Source organism: Sminthopsis crassicaudata, chromosome 3, assembly GCF_048593235.1.
Source record: "Sminthopsis crassicaudata isolate SCR6 chromosome 3, ASM4859323v1, whole genome shotgun sequence".
Classification (NCBI taxonomy): Eukaryota; Metazoa; Chordata; class Mammalia; order Dasyuromorphia; family Dasyuridae; genus Sminthopsis; species Sminthopsis crassicaudata.
This window is the reverse complement of record NC_133619.1, coordinates 254,878,241-254,903,266: the sequence shown is the minus strand read 5'-3', so window position 1 is coordinate 254,903,266 and position 25,026 is coordinate 254,878,241. Positions and strand designations below refer to the sequence as shown.

Here is a 25,026-nt window from a genome sequence, read left to right as displayed (position 1 = left end):
TGAAGTGGAAGAATATATGTATCATGAAAGCTCACCATGACTTCCACCCTCCAGTTGACATCCCAGGCTATCACCCTTGTACTAGCTATATTCATCTATGTGTGGGATTGTTCTTTCAAGTCTCTTATCCTAATCACTAATCTTGCCCTACTACACCTCATTATTGGATTACTCCTACTGTCCACTTTCTTCACTGCTACTCAAATACCACTGAGTGAAGCTAAACAAAAATCATGAAATTGTGCTGACTGGGTCCAATACAAAACAATGTTATATAATCTCAACTAGCCTCTCATTGTGGCAAACTAATTCTTTTATCTCACTTTAATTAATTCATTGGGGCAGTTAGGTAACTCAGTGGATGGAGTCCGAAAGATCTAGTTCAAATCCAGGCTCAGATACTATTAACAAGCAGATCACTAGTATGACTCTGGACAAGTCATTTCATCTGCATTTGCCTTAATCTACTGGAAAAGAAAACAACAAACCTCTCTGGTATCTTTGCTAAGAAAATCCCATGATCAGTATGATTCATGAGGTCCTAAAGAATCAGACACAACTGAACAATTGAAGGATAACAGTTAATTCACTACCACTCTCCACAATGGACTTTCTAAACATTTTTATCTCTCTTCAAATCTCCTATGATTTCTTCTCCCTCTTTCCTCTCAGGTGAGAACCTCGCTTCATCTATTGATACTGAAAAAATTGAAGTGAATCCCAGAAAGCTCCCTATTCTTCCCTCTTCCTTGTCTCACCTCATAAAGATGCCTTCTGCCACTGTCTCCTCATTCACTCCAGTCTAACACAATGAAGAGTTCTTTCTCCTTTGTTAAATTTAATTGTCTGAAATAAAAATAAAGTGAGGTACAAAGTTATCAAGCAAACATACAAAGCTGTAGAACTTTAGGGTTGTTCCTGCCTTTCATCAACATATGGCATAAATGGTTTTTCTAAATTAGGCAGGGCTAATGTTGGGGCAGAGGTTTAGCTTGAAGGCTCTTAAAAACCTTGGTCTGGTCAGGATCCCAGTCGAGGGATATGTATCAGGTCCTTGAATAGAATCACAGAGAAACTTGGCAATAATCTTAAAGTTAGGTATCCAGATTCAACAAAATTCAGCTCTGCCCAGGAAAGATTGCAGCTATTTCTTTGAGGCAGGTTCTGGGAGTGACACGATTTCCTGCTTCCTCTCCTCTGTAAGTGAACAGGAAATGGGAGCCAATTCCTGGCCCAAATACTTAACAGACTGACCGGGCAATGTGGGCCTCGGACAAAGAAATTTTATGCCCTCCAGAGCCTAGAACATTAAGGGTTTTATGACGTCAGTCAGGGAAGTCTCTCAGGTAGAGCTGTAGGTAATGAGACTGTTATTAAGCAGCTGCAGATTTCTTAAATCTTTAGCTAGTCCTTATTCAAATACACAGGAAGGTCTGAAAAGAGAAAGTTGGGTCTCCAATTTCACCATTAACTCACGCTCGAGGGCAGGACTGGAGGATAGGATAAGGAAAGACTGTTTGAATTACAAGTCACTAAACTAATGAAGCAGAGAGAAGGAAGCAAAGCAGTTCCCTTCAATTCCCATCACCTTAAGGAGGTAGGGTAAGGTGTAACTAGAGTACCAGGGTAGAACAGAAAAAGAGCTTCCACAAAATCAAAGAGAAATTCAATGGACTTACCTAGCACATCCACAGTTACCCTGGGTTCAGGAATAGTGATGGAGTAAGGTGGAAGCTGGCCAAATCCTAGGCATTGTCTCTCTTAGTTCTGAGGAGACCAGAGGACAGAGCTTTGAGCTGAGGTGGCTCTGTTGAGGTTGGAAAAGGGACCCCACAAGTTTGGGGTCACAGACCTATGTTGTGAGGTGTTTCAAAAGAATTTGCAAGCTTGAATTAATTTCCTGACCGAGGATCAAAGTTTATTGTAATTGGGGCATGCCAATTGAAGCTGGCTAAGTTCCAAAAATAATTTAGCAAATAAACTGGAGCAAGGAGACACTTTTATCTAGTTCTTCATGTTATAGATATGCTAATTTTATGGCCCAGAGTTAGGACCTAGGAGTGGTCTCTGCTATTTGGTTCTCATTGACCAATAGATTATCACTATTGTCTCAGGAGTTTGGTCATGGGACTTTCCTGAGGCCAGACAGTTATCAAAGAACTGAAGCTAGTCTATTCAGAATCAGACATTGTTATTCTTAGGCTGGATGAGGGAGTTCTCTGAGGCAGACTCCAAAGCCAGAAGATTTAGAATCACTGACTTGTTATTGGAATAGAATCCCCCTAAGGTCAGGGGACTTCAAAATCATTGCTATCTCCCCTAGAAGTTACATTACATCAGCTTGATCCCATTGTGGACAGTCTCTCTTTCTGTGTCCCTCCTGGTTGTACTTAGGGCATGAGTCTGGGGTTTCCTCTGAGGACAATTGAGAGAGATCAATGTCTATGGCCTTGGCATTTCAGGCATGAACCCACATGACTCCCAGATATGGCATTAGCTAAAATTTGAGCTTCCTGATTCTTGTCCTGGTCCTGCATTCATTCTTCTCTGCCTCAGCTTGGTCCCTATTGTTGAAAACTCCAAAAGCTACTTTCAACAGCTGTGTCTTGGGAGTTTGAGGACCCAAGGCTAATTCTTGCAGCTTCTTCTGAATGTCTGGGGCAGGGTGACTAACAAAATGCATGCTGAGGACAGTGGTGTGAATTTAGGGTTAGATTTCAAACTCTGACTTAAGAGGTGAGGGTTCAGAGGAAGGGTACTGAGTTGCTGAACACAGGGTACAGATCTTCATAAAGAGAAAGGACTCTTGGGCTTCTGCTTTCAATTGACCTCCAGTAGATATAGTGATAAATGTGAATTGTCCTACCTTTGCCATGAGCCCTAGAACTCCTAGACCATTTCTTCTGGCATTCCAGGGAGGGTGAAAAAAGTGGCAAAGTTTCCTTAATCAAAAAGAAATTTTGCAGAGAAATAGCAAGAGATTCCCAGTCAGGCATCCCTGGCAAGGAAATTTTGCAGAGCACAGAGCTCAGACAACTCAGATAAGCTTTCCTAGAAACTTGGGGTATCCCTTTGCTATAGGATCAGATAAAAAGGGCTTACCTTAACAAGGAAGGCATAAAGTTTTGGAGGCCCATGTTGGATACCAAAAATGTTGAGAAGAAAGACATCCCAACAAAATTAGGATTCCTCTGATTTGTGTCATGGTTTTGGCAAAAGAATTAATACACTCAGTTAAGGGATATCCAAGTTAAGGGTTAAAGATTAATTGCTTTGCTTGACAGCAGGCTAATTTCCAAGAAGTTTAGCAGAGGGAATTTAACAAAAAAGGCAGAAGCAACAAATTAAGCTGCATGACATTGGGCTGATTCTAAGGGATTGGAGCAAAGAAGCAGAATCAAGGAGATAAATTTTATTGGAAAGAAAAATAAGGATTAGATTGATATGCTAATATTATGCTTTACTGTACAATTGAGGAATGGTTGGGGTGGGTAGTTCCCATCTTTGAGTTCTGCAGTTTAATAATCAACAGATTAGCTAGCATTCTCTGGGGTACTTTCAAGGTCAGATAGCTTTAGGATATCTCAGGAATTGCTACTTTCTCACACCTCATCAGGCTCACTCTAAAAGGGAACATGTGGTTAAAAGTCATTCCCCATCTTCTAAGATTACATTAATCAACTTGAACTACACCTCTAGCTCAAGAAAAAAAAAATAAGGGGAAGGAGTAGATAAGTTTACCCATTAAGACTGGAAAGAGTAACTTAACCTTTAGTCAGCATCCCTTCCTCTGTCTTCTAGAAAAGATGTGGTTTGAATGCTCTCAATTCCTGATGGTCAAGAGGTTAGTGGCAATAAGAGAGTTGTTAAATATCCCCTTTAAATCTGTTACAGGTTTAGGAGTGAAAGAATTCACTCATTCCTGAATTATTATTTGCAAAATGAAAGTTTATCATTGGCTAGAAATCAGTTTCTAGTGGGAAATGGAGTTTTGGCACTGAGAATACTTTCTCAATGGGCAGAAAAGTCCTGGCAGCTGAACAAGCTATCTAAGGCCATCTGCAAAGACCTTAGTTGAGAGAGGCTGTTATATTGGGTATCTTGACGGGAGCTGGGGCAACCCAAGCTGATCAGCCTAGGATTCTTGGTGGATTCTTCAGGAGCTGAGGTTCCCAGGTTTAGATTCTTATCAGTTTTCAGCCCGGATCTCCTATTGAAATTAACAGCACTTCAAAGGGGTGTTTTTTGACCAGGGTTTCTAATCAAAGGCTCTGGCATCTTGGAAAGATAAGGTTAGAAATCCTGATAGGCTTAAAGTCTTGTTAGGGAAATAGTGAGGGTGAAGAGAGGGTAGCACTGGAAAAGGGTATTATTCCAGTGGGCAGAGGCCTCCTTGGAGTAGCACAGCATAGCATGTTTAGAACCTTTGCAAAGAGGATTTTAGATTGGCTCTTTTATAATAGGAGTTTTGGCTACAAGCTGGGTTTCAGCTTGAGCTGAATTTGAATACAATTGAATGAGTTTCTTTAATTGAATAGGATTGGAATTCTTCTAGCTCTGGACTGAATCAACCCCACCTAAATAACAGAATGAAGCTGTTTATTTTGTTTCCCTCAGGCAGGGTCCCTTATTGAGGCAGAGTTCAAGAAGAATTTCTCCTTCAAGGAGTTTTAAGAGTTTCAGGGTCCCTTCTTCAAGAAGGCTTTCAAGTTCTTTCCCCAAAGAAAACTGAGGTTAGACCCCAGTTCTTGAAACTACTGATAGAGAAAGGAAGAGTAGGGAGACAGCTTGGCACAATGTCACAACACTGAGTCTGAAATCAAGGGATCTAGGCTCCATTCTTCTAATGGATAAAGATCTTTATGATCTCAGCAAATCTCTTCATCCCTCTAATTGTCAGTTGTCACATCTATAAAATGAGAATTTTGGATTAGATTCTATCTCTGTCTATGATCTGCAACAATCTTGAAAGCCCTGGAGTATGCTGGAGCCAGCTCAAAATAACTGAGAGACTTAGTTGTTAAATTTCCAGCATGAGCATTTACACTTTGGCATTTGGCAGACACTACAAGTAAAGACTTGTTTATTGTTTTAACTGTCTAGATGTAAGTAAATGATTAAGAAAATATTCATGCTACTGAATTAAGCCGAATATTAATAGATTAATACAAATACTGTTGTTATGCCACAGTTCTCTTTTGTTGTCCTGACTTAGTTTCCTTAAATTGTCCTGCCTGGGTTTCCCTAATTGTTCTGCCTCAGTTTATAATTGTTCTGCTCAATCCTCATCCCTCCCTCTTAATTAGAATATTTGATAAGGATAAAAGATCTTATATTTTAGAATAACAGAATGCTTCTCTCCATCCTAATCTATCAGAATATCAGATACTGTCTTATCAAGAGGCCTCTCCCCATTTCCAGGGTGCCTCCCTCAATCTCAGTGGCTCGCCCCACCCTGTCAGAGTCCTGTTCCCACTCTCAGCACCCTAACTCCACCCTTGCCTCAGTCTACCCCGGGTATCTGAGCCATGTGTATATAGGTCATTGAGAACTCACATTGTTTGTTGGATTCTTGGAGACAATAGTCTCATTCGGCCCTGGGACCAAACCATGGATCCATTTGGTCTCAGTAGATCTTTCCCTTTTAAATAAATTATTAAATTCTCTCTAATCTCTATTTTGCCTCCGTTTCTCCAGCATTGCACTGTAATATGAGGAATAAAAAATCTTAGAGATACTAGAGTTGCTGGATAATAAATTGATCTGAGTTTTATACCACTCTCCAGTCTAATTGAAAATTGTACTTTGGGTCACTCACCTGGAATGTTACCTTTGAAAGTCTCTTCCCATCTATGCCTGACTCAGTCACCTACCAGAAAGTCCCACTGTGACATTGCAAATGTGACTTTCCGTTGCAATTAAATAGTTCCAATCAACAAAAAGATTTTAAGTTCAGAGAATTAATTGCTTAAATGCTTGGAAAGATGCAATCAATTTATTAATTAGGCAGTCAGTAAACAAATTGATGGTCAAAAACAGCCCCCCATGTTCCCCCACCCTACCCTTAGGAAGACTCTGAAGGAATTTTCTAAAAAGTTTTCTGAAAGAATATGCCCCACAACAAGTGAAAATTAGCCCTGATTAGTGTACATTTAATGAGCAGATGGGCTAGAAATCTTCAGCTCCCGCTAAGAACATGACTTGATCAATGAGACTTAGCACTCTCTAGCAATCTGGACAGGGGAATGCATCTCCAACCAAACCTGTTTGTCTGGTTTTTTTCTTCATGACCTGGGTTTCCCTAATATATAATAAGAGGGATACAAGGACAAATGCTCCTTTCCCCAGGGTAAGGGCTTGCTCAGATTGAATTCTGTTTATACTCTAAATAGAAATTGGATCTCCTAGTAGATGCCACCAAGATTGAAGAGCGTGTTCCTTGAGTGCTCAATCAGCCATGTTTCAGAGATGGACTGATCTTTTATAGGAGCTGGTCTTGAAAGAAAATAGGAGAAAAGGAGAATTGTGTATTAATGAAATATTATAATAATTTCTCTCAGTAAATAATTAAACTTAAAAGTGTGTCTTATGTACATTTTTTCCCCTCAGACAGTTGTTAAACATTCACCAGCACACTCTGAGGAAGCCCCTATTTTTCTGGATGGAAAATGGCAAATGTTGTGCTGCAAAGTGATTATGGGGCATTAAGTCTGGAATTGTAGAAGTTTAGTTTTAATGGAGTCTGTTTTCAGGATCAGTACTTGACACTAATTTAGGTTTACCTCATTTCAATGACTCAGTGAAGCAGCAAAAGTAGGTTTAACTTATAAATTAATTGTAATTAGTAAATTTTTTAAACAACTAAAAGAAATGATAAATTCAGTAGAGGTTAATGAAAATAAAAGAGGCATTTTTCTTCCCATCCAACTTTACAGACTCCTAAGTTAAGAATCTCTGGTTCTGAATTTTCAATGGTCATTTTATAAGTTACTTAAAAATAAAAAAGTCTCAATCAACTCCCGAACAGTAGCCAGCATCATAATTGTTGCTTTCTGAATTCTAACGAGGTTTTGTCTCTAGAACTTATTATCAGTTTAACTAAAAAATAAATTCTAAGAGAATAAAGATTGTGTGATTTAATCTCTGTAGCTTGCTTATTGTCTACCAAGTAGAATTTTATCTCAACTTTTATTTTTTCTCTAATATGAGTTGATTCTAAATATAAAATCTAATAGTATATTTGTAATATAGAAAGCTCTTTGGCTAATTTCTATACTTCTATATTAAGTTAATAATTTTGAAACATGTTTTTCCTTATTAAAAATAAGTTTAATATCAAGTTGTGGAAAAATGACAATAATTTCTGTTTCTTTTCAAAAAAATGTGTTCAAATAAGATTCATTTCTAGAATTGTAGTTCTCAAAGGAACCATTTAACAAACAAAATCAGTGCTTTTACTGTATATTCTGGTTCCTGGCAGCTTTCACCAGATGGCTTAGTGAAGTAATTAGCAATAATCTGTTAAATGAGTCATTATTTAAATTAGTTGCTAATTTTCCTATCTATTAACCTGCTCAACAGAGTGATACTGGAAAGATCTCTAGTTGCTAATCACTGGAAGTCTAACCTAGTTTTTCCCTTTAATACAGTATTTTGCCTTAATGCTGCAATTAGCAAATGGCTTTCAGTAGGCTTTATTGCCAAATTAAATAGGAAAAGTAGGGGAAGAAAAGAGTAATGGAACAAATGAATAGTCTGCATTTACTTTTAAACCAGGTGGTAGATATATGTAGTAGCTCATTAGATTGTTAAATTGTTCTTAATGCTTTTGCTAATTGTTCCTGCGCCCTAAGATCTAATTTCATTTAAGAGTGTCTGTTTAAGAAAAGGATTGAGCAAAAGGATAGAAGTTATGAAAGCTTCTCAGTCACATCTGGGGAATTTTGTTTTGTATAAAATCTGAATGGCAGACTGTCAGTGAACTTCAGTGATTCTTAATAATTAATATTTTTTTTTCATTCCTCTTATCTCTTAACTTCTCTGGCATATTTTGGTTCACTCCCTCTTCACCTCTACTTATAATCATTAGTTTCTTTTAAAGATCAGCTCATGTGTTTCTGACTTGAGGTCTTATCCTTAAACCCCAAGTTGCTAGTATTTCCCTCAGCACCAATTACTTGGAATTTATTTTGCATCTGTCTTTATATAATCAAATACACATTATCTTCTTTTATAAAATGTACACCTTATTTATATGTCCCTACAATATAAACATTTATATTGATGAGAATAGTTTAGACATTCACAGTGCGTCATTGTACAGTGTGGCTGGTACTTTGGACAATGTTCTCCTGGTTCTGCTTATTTCGTATATATAGGTTAATGTAGATCTTTCCAGGTTTTTCAGAAAATCACATGCTCATCATTTTCTTATAGCACAACAATATTCTATCATAATCTATAGCACAACTTCAGCCAGTCCCCAAAGGTTGAGCATCCCCTCAATTTCCACTTCTTTGTCACCACAAAAAGAGCTGCTACAAATATTTCTGGACATAGGTACTTTTCCTTTTTAAAAAAGATATTTTAGGGATATAGATCTAGTAATAGTACTGCTGGAGCAAAGGATATACACAGTTTTGTAGCATTTTGTGCATGATTCCAAATTGTTCTTCATAATGATTGGATCTGTTTCACAAGATAACGTGCATTAGTTTCCCAATTTTCCCATATCTCTTCTACTATATGTTGTTTACCTTTTCTGTCCTGTTAGCCAATCTGATAGGTGTGAGCTAGAACCTCAGAGTTCTTTTAAAACTTCTTTTCTCTAATTATAATGACTTAAAGCATTTTGTCATATGTTGATAACTGATTTTTTTCTTCTGAAAACTGCCTGTTCATATTCTTTAACTATTTATCAATTGAAAAATTACTTGCATTTTTATAAATTCAACTAGGTTCTCTATATTTGAGAAACAAGGTCTTTTTCACAACTTTCTCATAAAATTTTCCTCCCGTTTTTCTGCTTTCCTTCTGTTTTTGGATGCATTGGATTTGTTTGTACAGAATTTTTTTAATTTAATGTAATCAAAATTATCTATTTTATATTCTCTAATGATCTCTATCTCATTAGTCATAATTTCTTCCATTATCCATAGATATAACAAGTAAAATATTCCATGTTCCACCAACTTGCTTAGTCATATTGACCTTATTTTGATATATGGAATGAAGTATTAGTCCATATCTAGTTTTTGCCAAATTTCTTTCCAGTCTTCCCAGTATTTTTTGTTAGTGTATTTTATCCCAAAAGTTTAGATCTTTACATTTGTCAAACAATAGAGTACTATGGTCATTTGTTACTATGTATTATGTACTTAATCTATTCCATTGATCCATCATGCTATTTCTTAGCCAGGATGACACTGTTTGATAATTAAATCTTTGTAAAATGGTTTAATATCTGTTTCATGCTGCTAGGCAATCTTCCTTCAGTTGTTGTTGTTCATTCTCTTGATCTTTTGTTCTTAATTATTGGTAGTTTGATTAATAGGATATTGAATAAGTAAATTAATTCAGATAGAATTATCATTTGTATTATATTCAGCTTTCTCATGAGCAATGAATATTTTCCCAAGTGCTTAGATCTGACTTTATTTGTATAAAGTATTTTATAATTGTGTTCATATAGTTTCTGGATTTATCATGGCAGATAGACTACCAAGAATTTTATATTGCATAATGCTATTTTAAGTGAAATTTCTTTCTACATCTTTCTGCTGAGTTTTGTTGATAGGTTTATAGAAATATTAATGATGTGTGGAGGTATATTTCATGGAAACATTAGTTTTGTTACCCATTTCTAATTTTTAAGGAATATTCTTTGATGATCTTTTTACCTTTCCATTTGGCCAAAATTGTTTTTTAAAGTAATTCTTTTCTTCAGTGAATTTTTGTGCTTCTTTTTCCATTTTAAACTGGGTCTGACGTCAAGAAGACTCATTTTCCTTAGTTGAAACCGGGTTTAGAAACTTATTAGTTATGTGACCCTGGGCCTCAATGATCTCATGTGCAAAATGAACTGGAGAAGGAAATGGCAAACTGTTTTAATATTTTTGTTTAGGTTAAAACCCCAATGGGATCGCAAAGAGTTCAACCCATCTGAAATAATTTAACTCCTCTGTCTAGCTGTTAACCTTTTCCCCCATAGTTTTATTGTATCAATCTTATTTTTCCCCAATCTCTCTCTGTCTTGTGTGTGTCTCTCTGTCTCTCTGTCTCTCTCTGTCTCTCTGTCTCTCTCTCTTTGGATTTTTAAATTTTTTTTTTAATTCTTCTAGGAATTCTTTTTTTGTGGTTTGTGACATTTTTCTTTGAAGCTTTGCATGTATTTATTTTGATCTCATTTTCTTTTGAGTTTATGTTTTGTTCTTCTTTGTTACCATCATGATTTTGTATGATCAGGGCTCTTTTGTTTTGTTTTGCTTTTGTTTTTGATGTTTGCTCATTTTTCAACCTATTTCTTGATTTATAACTTTACATTAAAATTGAGCTCTGTTCCTTGGCACTTTTAACTTCAGGGTTTTTGTGGGGGGTTTTTTGGTTGTTTTTTTGTTTTTTTTTGCTTTTAACAGCTAATTCTTGGAGTCTTTAAATTTTAAATCCTTCTAATGTGGTATTTTCTAAGAAGAAGTACTTCCCTAATTTGTGCTCTGTTCTGTGTGTTCTAGAACTGTAACCAGTGCCCCAATACCCCTGAAGCAGCAAGCATTTGTGAGCCAAAACTCCTCTTAGCTCTGGGATTCAGACCCAGAACTAAGTATGAAAAATGAGACAGAGTTCTGCACCCAGTACTAGCAAAGAATCCCCTGTAATCTCCTGAAAATTTTCCGACTTCCAAGGCGCACTTTTCCTTACAATCTCCTGAATTGCTCTGGGTTAGAAAATTGATTCACCCCATATCTTTTGTTGGCTTTGCCACTCCAGAATTGAATTTTGAGGCATTAATTTAAGATTGTTTGAAGGATCTCAAATTTTTTATAGATCTCAAATTAGTCTTTGGCTTCATTCCATCAAAATGATTCTACCTATTTCTCAATTGCCTTCCATTATATAGATGACTATAATTCATTAATGGGATGAGGCATTATAAAAGAGTTCCTTCATGGCATATGTAAATATTGTGGGTAGAACTGTATACTAAGAAAAGAATACCAAGAATGTCTGCATAGAAAATTACTCCTAGCTATCAGGGCTAATATGAACACTATAGTAGAATGTTTGCTACAGTTATGTCTGATTATGCATGACATAGTGTAGGTGCAGAATGTCATCTGAATAGCAATTTCTTGTGTGGATGTAGAGTGGGTTATAATTTTTGTGTAGTTTTTTGTGCTTTGTTTTATATGTATTTGCCATCTATATATGATAAATATTTATGAGAGTGACATACATTCAATGCTAACAATATAGAAATGAAGATTTTAAAAATTCACATTATTGAATTTAGTGATTGGAAAATATACTTGTTTTTAAAATGTATAATTGGTGTTTTTTAAAAAAACAATCCCTCTGTGAAGATAAAGCTCATCTTGACAACAAAAAAGTCTTTGTGAGATCATAATCCAAAAATTTTTTTTGTCAACAATAAATGAATTGTATGTTTGTTGTCAGTTTAGATTATATATGTGTTGGGCAAGAAAAAATACCCTTTTTGTAATATTGACATCTGTTTGTTAATACAAAATTCCATTTGAGACACCATTCACATTTGTCTCCCTGATTTAATCCTGACATCAGCAATGCTTTTACACATTCTTAAACTTTATGCAGAGCATATGAAGTATCTTGTGTTAAGACTAAGAACTTTCTTTTCTCAGAATATAAATCCAATCAAGTATTCCTTAGAATTGAGATCTAAAAGTCATGAGAGGAAAAATTTATCGAAGAATGGATCTTTATAACAAAGTAGCATTTTCATACAGACACAGTTTTTCACAAGTCAGTTTGAAGTTTTCCATTTTGTTTTTGGAAAGTGTCTATGCTTAAAGAAACTGTTAACTCATTCATTATACTGATATAAAGTATAAGTTAATACAAGAAAACCTAGTATGAAATATTAATAAAAACAAATGACTTGAAAAGAGTCAGAGATATTTAGGAAACCTCTGTAGGAACTGCTTTACTGCCATAATTAATCTCCTACCATTTATTTACATAAATCTTTGCTCTAATCCTCTAACATATCATGTACATCTTCATGATTTTACTCATACTCTTCTCCCATTCTGACACATTTTTTCCATCCTATCTAAACTCTGCCCTTTCCTCAAAGTTCTGCTCAACTTCCTGTCTGCTTCCTCAGTGATTTCCTAATTTGAACGATAAACTTATCCATATTCCCTTAATGTACAATCTTGTATTGTTGTGTTTAATATGTGTGTGTATGTGTATGTATATGTATATGTATATGTATCTTTTCTCTCTGGCTAAAGTTTAAGCTCGTTGGGGGCAGAGTTTGGGTCTCCTGTGACCTAACACAAGTCTAAATAGTCAATTTGATTAATTACACCTAGAAATGAACTTGCGCAGTAGATAATGGTTTTCCCATTCCAGTTAGAAAACTGACATTCAAAGAAGAAAACAAATCTGATAGATATTGCTAACAGGTTACATATTTGTGAATTGTGCTATTTTTGGTGAATCCCTAGGCTTTTAATAGGGAACTAATTATTGTCAATTCAAGGCCATTATCAAATCCTGTATTAGGAGAAATAGGCAGAAAGTTTAGACATGCAGGTAAAGGGCTACAGGGAGAAATGTATGCATTCATTGTTTTTTTTTGGGGGGGGATTTCCTTTTGGTTTTGTTATTGACTTATTTAAAAGGCATAATTTAACTTGCTACTATGTGTACTATGTACACTATGTGTATACTTATATATTAGATCATTGTGTAGATAATCTCAGGGTTCTCTTCATAATTAGATTCTGTTTTTCTTTAGTTTTTGTTTTTTAGTTTAATTTTTAAATTTCTTAGTTACACCTACATGGCAAGTTAGTTTAAAAGGGACAAAGAACTTAAATTCAGTTTAATAAGTGGCAACGAATTATTTAAATGTATTTCAATATTTTTAAATTATGTGGGGTAAATTTATTTTTCAAGTTAATATTCATCTTTACTAACTAAAAAAAAAAAAAAGAAAAGAAAAGAAAATGAAAACTTAAAAGTTCATTTATGTTCTTGTTGAGTAAATTTTCAGTTCTGTTCAACTCTTCATGATCTTATTTGGAGTTTTCTTGGCAAAGAGGCTGGAGTGTTGGTCATTTCCTTTTCTAGCCCATTTTATAGATGAGGAACTGAAACAGAGTTAAGTGCCTTGTCCCGGGCCACAAAGCTAGTAGCTATCTAAAGCTGGATTTGAATTCAGGAAACGAAGTCTTCCTGACTCCAAGTTTGTCATTCTACCCACTTGACCACCTTAGGGATATAGACCTTGCTCAATTAAATCTAACAAAAATAAGACAATGATTTCTCTCCTTTTTTCTTTTCTTTTCTCTTTTTTTTCTTTTTGTAGCTCCAGATTCTTGTTGATACTGGAAGCAGTAACTTTGCTGTGGCAGGAGTCCCTGATCCACATATAACTTCATACTTTGACATTGAGAAGTAAGTATAGAATATAAGATGGATTTTTATATGCTGCTTGAAATGGCCTTTCAAAAAATGCTTGGATGAATTATCCTGCTGCTTTTGTAGAAAAGGAATAAGATTAATTCAAAAAGTATTTTTTTGGTTTTAACCTTCATAATTACATCTGAAATTATACGTTCTATAAGATAAAGGCAGTATAAATGTGCCATACTTTAAGAAAACAAGAAGTCTTAAGTTCAAATCCAACTTCAAACATATACTAGCTACATGACCCTGGTCAAATCATTTAACTTCTGTTTTCCTCATTTTCCTCATCTGCAAAATAAGGATAATAATAAGTCTTATTTCCCAGGATTGTTATGAGGATCAAATAAGATAATAATTGTAAAATGCTTAGAGCAGTACCTGGTCCAAAATAAACATTATTTAAATGTTAGGTGTTTATTATTGTCATTGTTGTAATTATGAAGGTGAGAGTGAGGACACTGGTATTATCACAGGTTGAGTATCCAGATGCCTGGGAGGATGGTGTTACCCTTTAAAATAATTGCAAAGGATAGAACAGGAAAGAGTTTGAAGGTAAATATAAGTTCACTTTTAGTCATGATGAGTTTAAGTTATCCAAGGCTCAACAAGTTTAAGATGCCCAATAGGCAGTTGAAGATATATAAGACTAGAGCTTATGAAAGAATTTATGGTTGACTAAACTGATCTGATAATCTTCTTCAAAGAGATAATTGAAATCATGGGAACTGATGAGATCATTAGGTTTAGACCAACACCTTATTATATATTCCATTTTTTAAAAATGGAGAATGAGGGACAGCTAGGTGGTGCAGTGAGTGGATAGAGCACCAGCCTTGAATTCAGGAGGACCCGAGTTCAAATCTGGTCTCAGACACTTAACACTTCCTAGCTGTGTGACCCTGGGCAAGTCACTTAACCCCAGATTCAAAAAAAAAAAAAAAAAAAAAAAAAAAAGATAAAAAATAAAAGTATAGACAGTTCCCACTTTAAAAAAAAAAATGGAGAATGAGACTACTCCAAGATTCTAGACCTCCCAAACAGAACCTGGTATTCCCAAAATCTTTACAACAAGGAAACAGCTTAGAGTTGAACTAAGAATTCTGGAGAAATTTAATCAGCCACTTCACAGTCATTTATTATATACTATGTTCTAGGCAGTGTGCTAAATGCCTTTGAATAAAGAAAAAACAAAAATCATCCTTCCCTTCAATATTACAATCTAGTGTTAAACACTATTATATGTAAATTGGTATATACAGGATAAGTACAGAATAAATGAAAAGTAGTCTTAGAGGAAAAGTCATTAGTAGTTTGGGGGCCTGGGAAAGGCCTCCCACAAGAGGTAACACCACAGAAAATCTTTTTAAAATCTAAGATTTGGAGATTAGGAATAGAAGCAATCCAGGAATGGAATTAAACCTTTCAATCTCTGAATGATTTTTTTTTTTTTGGTTTGGGATAGCAAAATCTGATCTGAATAGACACAGATATTTCAAGTTCTTATTCTTATATTTTCTTCAGAATACTAAGCAATCCTAAGATTAACTCACCTTAATTTAATTGAATGAACTTTTAAATACGTATTCACTCTAATAATCTAACATATGGTGAGAAATCACTTTAAAATGTCTAGAAAATTTCTTTTTGTTGTTAACAAAGGTATCTGCAATTTCAAATATCTCTAATTGTTCTTTGGGATTTGTTAGTTGAAAATAACTTGAAGCCAACCTGCAATTCTCATCACTAGAGTTAATTAATGTGAAAAGTCTTGCCAAGATGTATGATGATGAATAATAAATGGTAAATGTATTCATTGAACTGCTAGGAAATGGGAAGCAAATGCTCAAAACTGTTTATACCTATTTTATGATTTTCATTTTTGAAGCATTTCATAAATTATCCAGAAAATTGTAAACACAGGTAGAACTAGGTCTTCCACATCAGCAGGCTTTACCAGTGTTGAGACCAAGAGGCTACCTAGAATTACTATCATCATGCCTATTCCATTTCATCACTTAACCCAAATTGTAGCAAGGCAATATGTAGTAAAGTTCTTTTAATGATCTAGTAGTTGTTTCAAATGACTGTTAGCCTAACTGTTCAGACAAGAAAAAAAAATATTGTTAAAAAATACTTGTTAGCCAGACTGTAATAGGTAGTTGTAAAAATAACTCATAGAGATGGTAGATCAGAATAAATATCTGGGAAAGGCACTATGAATGGACAATGAATTGGGCTCAGGATTGAGTAAGAGAGAAATTGGGAAGCTGCACATTACTAATTTAGGGTACTGCCCCTTTTACATTTGAGTTTTGTTCTTGTAAAAGAGAAAAAAATTTAAAAGAAAAAGAATTAAATCAACTTGTGAAATTGTAAGGCATTCTCCCTTTTGCTTGTAAACAATTTGGATATTATTTTTTAAAAAGCAAAAAAAACCCTAAAATTATTAAATAAAAATTTGTAATTCAGGTAAAAGTTGTTAGTCATAATTTTAGGAAGACCAAATAGAAAACTTAGAGGACCTATTTCAAACCAGAGAAATGACTGAGGGTATATGTCATTGGCATTTTAACTTTCTTTTAAAATTTTGATAAAATTAAAGTTCACAAATTGGCAGGCTAAATAACTATTTAGAGACTATGAAATAACTAAATGAGAACTGTTTAATTTCATAACTAACAGTGAGATGAATTTTGTGTGTGTGTGTTATCACATAAAAGCAAAAGTGAGTCACTAAGAACCTGGAGCCTCAGAGCCATTCAATCCAGAAAAGAGATTATAGGACTACATAAGAAGGCAATTAAGAGATGAATAAGAAGATGCTAGAAGGAGCATTTTAGCTGCTGGGTCTTTGAATTTTGTTGTTGCTGTTCAGTTGTTTTCAATAATGCCCAATTCTTCATGATACCGTTTGGGGTTTTCTTGGCAAAGATATTGATATGGTTTGCCATTTTCCTCTCCAGATCATTTTACAGATGAAGAAACTGAGGCAAACAGGTGAAGTGACTTGCCCAGGGTCATTAATGTCTGAGGCCAGCTTTGAACTCAGGATGATGAAGCTTTGTAATTGTAGGCCCAGCATTCTATCTACTTCACTATCTACTATTTGAATGGAGAAGGAAAAGTCTATGCAATTGTTTCTCAGACACTGAGAGCTGAATGGCAACCCAGACAGAATCCAGTTGAGTAAAGAGTCTGAAAGTTCTGAAAGGATTTTCATTACAATAGTGTGACACTATTATCCTTTCTAAAGTATAATGATGAATTAAAAGAACTTGTCACTGTTTCAAAGTAGAAAAAGACTAAGTTTCCCCAAGAAGACACTTATGAGGTCCCGAAGGGGAATAGAAAGTAGAGAAGCAGTTTCATGCAGTGCTAGCAATTGATGTGAGTGCTGGACAAAGCAATGAGTGAAATAAATATGAATAGGGCAGGCAAGTTCAAGCATGCATCTTGAACTGACTTTTATTTCTTACAGCTTCCCTTTTATATCCACCATAAGCATATTTTTCTTTGTTTTACATTACACAACTGTGTAACCATAGAAACTATAACAAAGGCTGTGGCATTTCCTTATTTTATTAGTCAAGGCTCATTTTGATATTTGTTTTCATTTTTTAAGGCATCCTATCTCAAAAATACACTCATATCATGTCAACTGTGAGTAACTAATCTGAAGGAACTCAGATATGAGTTATCAGCTGGGAAATTGGCCTTGCCAAGTTTTCTAAAGTCCTCCAAGTGACTTTATCTTGCTTCAGTCTTCCAAAGGATTTATAGCTGGTTCCTCAGACTGTAGGGTATCAAATAATTGAATGGCGGTGGTAGACATCAAGCACCTTAGTGCCCAAAGTCCAGGAATTTTGAGCTAACTTAAACATATAAGTTGTCCTCATTCATGTCTCTATTAGATTTCTTCTATACTACCCATTCACCTCCATGGATGTATGCATTGGTGGGAGAGCATGATTCCAGCTTACATATTGATAATTCCTGCATGGCTTTTCATTAAATACATCTTTTATGTTTAAGGTTTAACGGTATCATCAATGGGATTGATTTTCTAATAAATAGTAGTGATTCAAACCTCTAAGGGAAAATATAAATACTTCTTTACTTTTTTCTTGTTTTACTCATACTGACCATACTCTACTTTGAAAGCCCCAATACATTGCCCTTCCTCCTCTCCATATTCCAACCAAAAGTGTTTTCTAGCTTTTCCTCACAGAGGAAACTACCTCTCCTATCTCCAAGTTTCTGAATTGTCTTTCTTAAATTCTGTGGATGTATTCTCTTATAATCCCTTGTTTTCTTCAAAACTCAGCTTAAACACTATTTTCTATATGAAAGCTTTCTTGATTTCCCAGTTATTAGTGCCTCTCCCCTCAAATAATCTTTGTTTATTCACTTGTTTAAAATACTATACATTACCAACAGATAATTATAAATTGTATTTATTTTCAATAGTGAAAAATAAATCTACTTTCTCTACCTCCTACTTCCCAAACCACTTCCTCCCAATAAAAAGGAAAAAGAAAGCCCTATTAACATATGCCCAACACAAAACAAAATCTTACATTAGCCAAATAAAAAAAAAAAAAAGGCAAACCAAAATCATGTCTTACATGTTGATCTGTATCCAGAGGTGAGTATGTCTCATGACATTAAGCTAAAGGAGATAACTAGTATATTGGAATGAAGCCAGAATCCCAAATAATTTTGACAAACTGAAACACAGGGTTAAATCTAATAAAATAATTATTAAATTATCATAGGCATAAATGTAAAATCTTGGGTTAAAATAAGATGTATAAGATGGAAGAGGTAGGGCTAGATTCTTCTCTGTTATCAGTTTTTAAGTTTTACAAAGTTTGTCTTTACAATATTGTTTCTATATTATAAATTGCTCTTCAGTTTCTGCTCACTTAAATTGCCCTTCTACAAATTGTACCTCAAAAACCCATATTTGTCTCCTCTAAGACTAACTTAGAATAAGTTTAATCTTTCTTCTATATAAAAGCACTTCAGATACTTATGAACATATGTGTGTGTGTGTGTTGTGTGTATGTGTGAATATGATAGGATACTATTATGATTTTAGAGAAACCTAGGGAGAATTCTATGAGCCAATGCACAATGTAGTGAAAAGAGCTGATGACAACATAATAAAAACAATCAACTGTGTAAGCATTAGGAACTCTTACTAGCATAATGAACAAATAGTTTCAAAGGGCTAATGATGAAATATGTTACCCATCCCCTCTTAAGAGTGGTAAAGGACTCAGAGTGAAAAGTAATACCTTTTTTGGGACATGACCAATGTGGAAATTTGTTTTCCTTGACTATACAAGTTTTTAGCTATAATTTTTTTTCTTGCATTTTCACTTTGGCAGGGGTAAGGGGGAGATTGGTATAGGAGAGGAAAAGTGGAATTTTGCTGTTTGAAAAAAAAATCTTTTTTAAATTGAATGTTCATAATTACACAGAATACATAATATTGTAGTTTTAAACACCTTCAGAATCATTAAGTCTAGCTCACTCATTTTATAAATGAGGAAAGATGTAACTTTTAGTTGTCAACTAATAATTTTTAAAAATTATTATAAAATATTAGTTTCTAGTTTTTTTTCATCATCCAATATATTTTTGGATCATCTGCTTTATTCTTCCCCACGCATGTCCTTCCGTTTTTTTTAGTAACAAAAAGATCTAGAAATAAGAATCAAATTAATATCTGTGTACTCTTCAGGATAGTGTTACTTAACAAGTTAAAATCTAATTTTTAAAAAATTTAATATTTATAGTAGCTCACATAATACCAACATAGTAAATCTCCTAGATCTGTAATATTAATTTCCTTTCAAAAATAATTATATTCTCATTTCCTTCTATCCTATTTTTGTATATGTTAAATGAACATAAAAGGAAGTCTTGAAGACTAAATGTAGAAAGGAAGAGAAGCAATTCCATCTGCTTCATTTAAGCTATAGTAGATTCAGAGATTTCTTTTTAAAATGCATCCATCCATCCAAATATATGTATGTGTGTATGATTTTGTGTTTTTGAGTATACATATATATGTTATATAAAAAAAAAATATATATATATGTGTGTGTGTGTGTGTGTGTGTGAATCATATATGTTTCTGTGTTGTGGTTTTTTTAATATCAACTAATGGAGCCTTCTCATTCTGCCCCAGTCTAATTGGGAGAGCTTCTTTAAATAGCTATCTGGATGCCAGTTACCCACAGCATAATTCTCTAATACCCTAGGACCTATTTTAATGCTTTAACACTTCTTTGTACATGGAAAGGAAACTCAGTGTTTCATAGTAACTTATAACCATTTAATGTTAGAATTGAAAATGATCTTAATGATTAAACTAATTTAACCTTTCTGATTTCCAGTTTCTTCCTTTGTAAGGGATAAAACTGATAATCAATGAAGTTAAATGAGTTATAATCATGAATATGGTTATAAACTGTTAACTCATAATTTAAAAAATATAGGTGCCCTTTACTACCTTATAATACCTAGCTTGTATGCATTATGAAGGACTATTTCCATCTCTTCCCCACCTCTCAAAAAAGGTTTGATGAATAAAGACCAAATAAATGGGATTATAATGGGTTTGATTTTATTTAATTTATAGGTCTAATACATATCGGTCCAAAAATATGAATATCAATGTTAAATATACTCAAGGAAGCTGGACAGGATCAGTTGGTGAAGATGTGGTTACTATTCCTAAGGGATTCAATAGTACCTTTATTGTTAACATTGCTGTCATTTTTGAATCAGAAGATTTTTTTTTACCAAAGACTAAATGGAATGGAATACTTGGACTTGCCTATGCCACATTAGCCAAGGTAAGCCTTTCCACTGTCATATAAATTTGGAAATAAAGCAGATGGGAATTAATTCTCAATGTTAAAATATAGAAGTGATTGTAATAGGAAAAAAATATCTAAAAAAATACATTTTCTAGGAGGGAGTGGAGCCAAGATGGTGGAGATTACATAGGTCTCTATCTGAGTTCTTCCAATTGGTCCCTCAAATCAATAGCAGATTAAGCTTTTGAACTGGTTTTGGAGTGACAGAACCCACAAATAATTGGAGTACAACAAATTTCCCAAAAAAGACTTTGGAAGAACTTCAGAAAAGAATGTCTGTTTCAGTCAGGTAAAGAGAGAGGCTAGTGAGCCCAGAATACAGCACAGGGATCTCAGGCAGGGAGCCAGGGCATTGTGGCATCTCAGGGAATCTACTTGAGATCTTAAGCTACTCTGTTCTGGTTGCAAGCCAGTGGTTCAGCAGATTTGCTGTGAGACACTCAAAAACAATGCAAAAGGCAAATTGTGAGCCACTGAGCCCTGGAAGAACTGGGACCTGGGCACGCCTACCCAGCACCAGAAATCAATCAGCAGCATTAGCCCAGGGCAAACTAAAGTAATTGTCACCCCTTTGCCTTAAGACCATACCTCAATCTTTTTTAAGAAAAAAAAATGAGCAAAAAAGAAAAATGAACTCTGACCATAGACAGCTTTTATGGAGAAAGAAGAATAGACCTGAAACCCTGAGGATCTTAAAGGCACATCAGCTCCAGATAAAGTCTCAAAGAGTGATATGAGTATATGAGTTGGTCCCCATTTCACAAGGCTCTTTTGGAAGAATTCAAAAAGGATCTGAAAAGAGAGTTATAAGAAAAATAGGGAAAGGAAATGAGATCTTTGCAAGAGGGTATGGAAAAGGAAAACCAGAAATTATCTGAAGAAAACTCCTTAAAAAATAGACTTGATGAAATGGAAAAAACATGTAAATCCTTACAAAATAGATATGAAAAAGAAACCAATTCATTGAAAAGCAAAATCTGTAAAATGAGAAAAATGCAATGAACATTTCATTTAAAAGAAAATACATTGTATAAACTTTTTGAAATGTAAATCTTTTGAAATGTAAAATAGAATATCTATAAAGCTTTCTAGAAGAAATAACATAAATGTCACGTTATATTATTATAACAATTGATTTGTTGTTTTCTAGTTATATAGTAGTGTTAACAGCAAAAAAGTACCATAATTTTAGTTTAATTTTTTAATCTACATTAAAAATTTTCAATGAAGATAAAGACCACAAATTATTTTTTTTATTTTAATAGTTTTCATTTACCAGATATATGCATGGGTAATTTTACAACATTGACAATTGCCAAACCCCTTGTTCTAATTTTTCCTCTCCTTCCCCCCCACAGATGGCAGGTTGACCAATACATGTTAAATATGTTAGAGTATAAATTAAATACAATATATGTATACATAAGACCACAAATTCTTGAATGTGTACTTTTATAAGAAAAAACTTTTTAAAAAAAAGAGCTCTTTCTCTTACTGGTTACAGTAAATATGGACCTCAATCAATTAAAAAGAAGTATGAAACAGTCCTAAAAGACTATTGTACTACTTTCCCATAAGAACAAAATATCATTAAGGAAAATCCTTATATCATTGCTGATATAATTTCAAGCAAATTGAAAACTTAGGGATAGTTGGAGCAGTAAGATGTTAAAATGGATTAAATGGTAGCATCCTATCTTTCTGTAGAGTTCATTAAAATTTAAAAAAGATAACTTTCTTCTTGTGACAATTTAAACCAGTCATTTATACCAATTAAATAAAAAACCACCTAGAAAGTCTCTTCTTATATGGAAGTCCACCCAATTGAGATGGAAGTTGTACTGCCCTTAGGGGCAAATTGAAGAGTCCTTCATGCCAATGTCTTCACGTAGTACATTGACTACATAGAATTAAATTGGATAATTGGTCTAATTGTTTCCTAGTAGCCATAGAAAGAGGAGTCTCCATATCTGAAGACAAGTAATTATGATTTTTTTAAAGTTTTTTGTGACTATATAAACTTAAGAAAAACATTTTTCTCCTGTGCTTCTTCATTTTCAAGACAAATAAAATAGTTTTCTTTGACAGGCTTTATGCTTCTCCAGTGCAAATAATATTGGATAAATATTACAAATCTTTTGTAATATTTGTATGTTACAAATATGTCTGTATAAATATGTAATATATTTTTCTAATCTGCTTGACTATAATGACAACTTCATTTTTCATCAAAATTTTAAAGATACTATACATAATTATATTTCCCTGGGGTCCAAAAGACAGTGATAATTTACAAAAAGGGGACTAAAAAGAGTGGAAGGGGACTTCAAAGAGTTTTGAGAGATTTAGTAATGTGAAAATATCTTAAGGAACAACAGAGGGTAATCAAGAAGAGGATTCTCAAATACTGTGACCAGTGTTCTTGGATTAATGGCATTGGCAGAGAGACCTACAAGTAGGACTAGAATAATAGAGACTTAAGTACAAGAGGTAGACTTGACTTCTTACCAACAAAGACCCCCCCAAAAAGAGACAGTACCCTTTTCTAAAGGAAAACCATTCTCTCACTTGCCAAGAACATAAAGGCAAACATCCTCTCTACTCCTACTTATACTCTAACCTTAACCCTAACTAAAACCCAAAGTGTATTAACCAAGGCTATTGTGAGCAATTTTTCAAAGCCAGAACCTGAACTAAGGTTTACTAACACTTTGTTCCCCTAAACTTAGAAGTATGTATGATGATATATCTTTTGTACTAATTCCATTGAGTAAATAGAGAAATGCTTTCAGAACAAATTGCTGTGGAAACATGTAACAAATGAAGAGAATAGGATTAGAGAATAGTGATTGATAGCAGCTAAAATACTTATAAACCAATAATGTATTTTAAAACCAATTGATCAATAAATAAATATTTACTTAATAACTACAATTTGCCATGTTCTAGGCTGGGTATTTCAGAGAAAACAATTTTTTACCTTCAAGAAGTCTAGATTTTATCCTGGGATAAATAATTCTGTATACAAATTTAAAATATCTATGCAATAAATACAAGATAATTGAAGAAGGTAACAAACAAATGAAGATAGACTTCATTAAGGGAGAGACGAGTCTTGAATAGGGCTTTGGAGGAAAATAAGAAAAGAAAGATTGAAAAAGGGACTGAATTTCAGATATTTATTTGATACCCATCATTAGATCTTAGACTCTAAAATGGACTAAGACTTTGTCATACTTTATATGTGTGTATGTATATGATTGTGTGTGTATGTATATATGAAGAAAAATAAGATGGAAAGATTCTGGAGAAGTCAGTCCTATTTCTATTTCTTTGTTTTAGAGATTACAAATATACCATCTCCATCAGTGTACAAATATACCATCTCCATCAGTGTCTCTTTATATCTGCCTTACATATGAGCTGTAATAGTAGATATAATATCTGTCAGACATGTCTACAACAAATATAAATTAATATTACATTGTTTAAGCTATACAAAAAGGGAGATTTAAAAGTTATAGGAAGTTATGCATATAATTTCTAAAATATTTTAATTTGAATTTGTTCATTCTTTTTTATAAAGAAAATATAATTTAGTAGATATTGATTTTTCTTGTATACTTAATAACTTTTTAAACCAAAATATGAGTAATAATAAAGTAATTGTACTTTTGATTTAATATTTTCATAGCCATCAAGTTCATTGGAGACATTCTTTGATTCCCTTGTGAAGCAAGCAAAGATCTCCAACATTTTTTCCATACAGATGTGTGGTGCAGGACTACCAAAGGATGGAACTGGTACCAATGGAGGTAGTCTTGTGGGTATCTTTTAGTCTTAAAGAGGAGAAAATTATTACTGAGAGGATGGGGATTTTTTAATCTCTTTCAAAATAATTACATTTAATAAAAACAAAAATTAGCCTTTTCTTAAGGAGATCACTGTCAAATAGAGGGGACAGCTTGCAAACAACTATGTGCAAACTAAATATAGGGTAAATAGGAATTTATCTAAAGAGAAAAGACACTAGAATTTTAAGGGTGATTAGGAAGGATTTTCCATAGAATAGGAGATTTTAGTTAAGGCTTGAAGGAAGCCTCAGAAGCAAGGAGATAGAGAAGAGGAGACAGAAGACAGAATTCCACGTTTAAAAAAAAAAAAAAAAGACATAAGGGGCAGCCAGGTCACTGGGGCAATAAAGCAATAAAGAAGAAGTTGAAAGATAAAGTATATTGTGGGAAGAAAAACAAAGAGGCATTAACTGCATTGCAGAGTACATGTAGGGGAGGGAGTAAGATGTAAGAAAATTGGAAAGTAAAGGGTAAGGAGCAGATTATGAAAAACTTCAAATACCAAAAGATATTTAATCCTGGAAGTAATAGGAAGCCTCTCAAATTATAAAGAGAGGAAGTGACATGCTCAAACTTTAGCTTTAGGAAGGTCACTTTGAGTG

The 25,026-nt window shown here is 33.9% G+C and overlaps 1 protein-coding gene across 1 annotated transcript in view; it reads left to right on the top strand.

Moving 5' to 3' along the window:
- BACE2 (beta-secretase 2) overlaps positions 1-25,026 on the top strand; it is a 77,094-nt gene that overhangs the window by 12,661 nt on the left and 39,407 nt on the right. Inside the window, exons 2-4 of the mRNA XM_074300488.1 lie at positions 13,577-13,665; positions 20,330-20,546; positions 24,265-24,393. Coding sequence (XP_074156589.1) covers positions 13,577-13,665; positions 20,330-20,546; positions 24,265-24,393 — 435 coding nt within the window. The remainder of the gene's footprint in view (positions 1-13,576; positions 13,666-20,329; positions 20,547-24,264; positions 24,394-25,026) is intronic.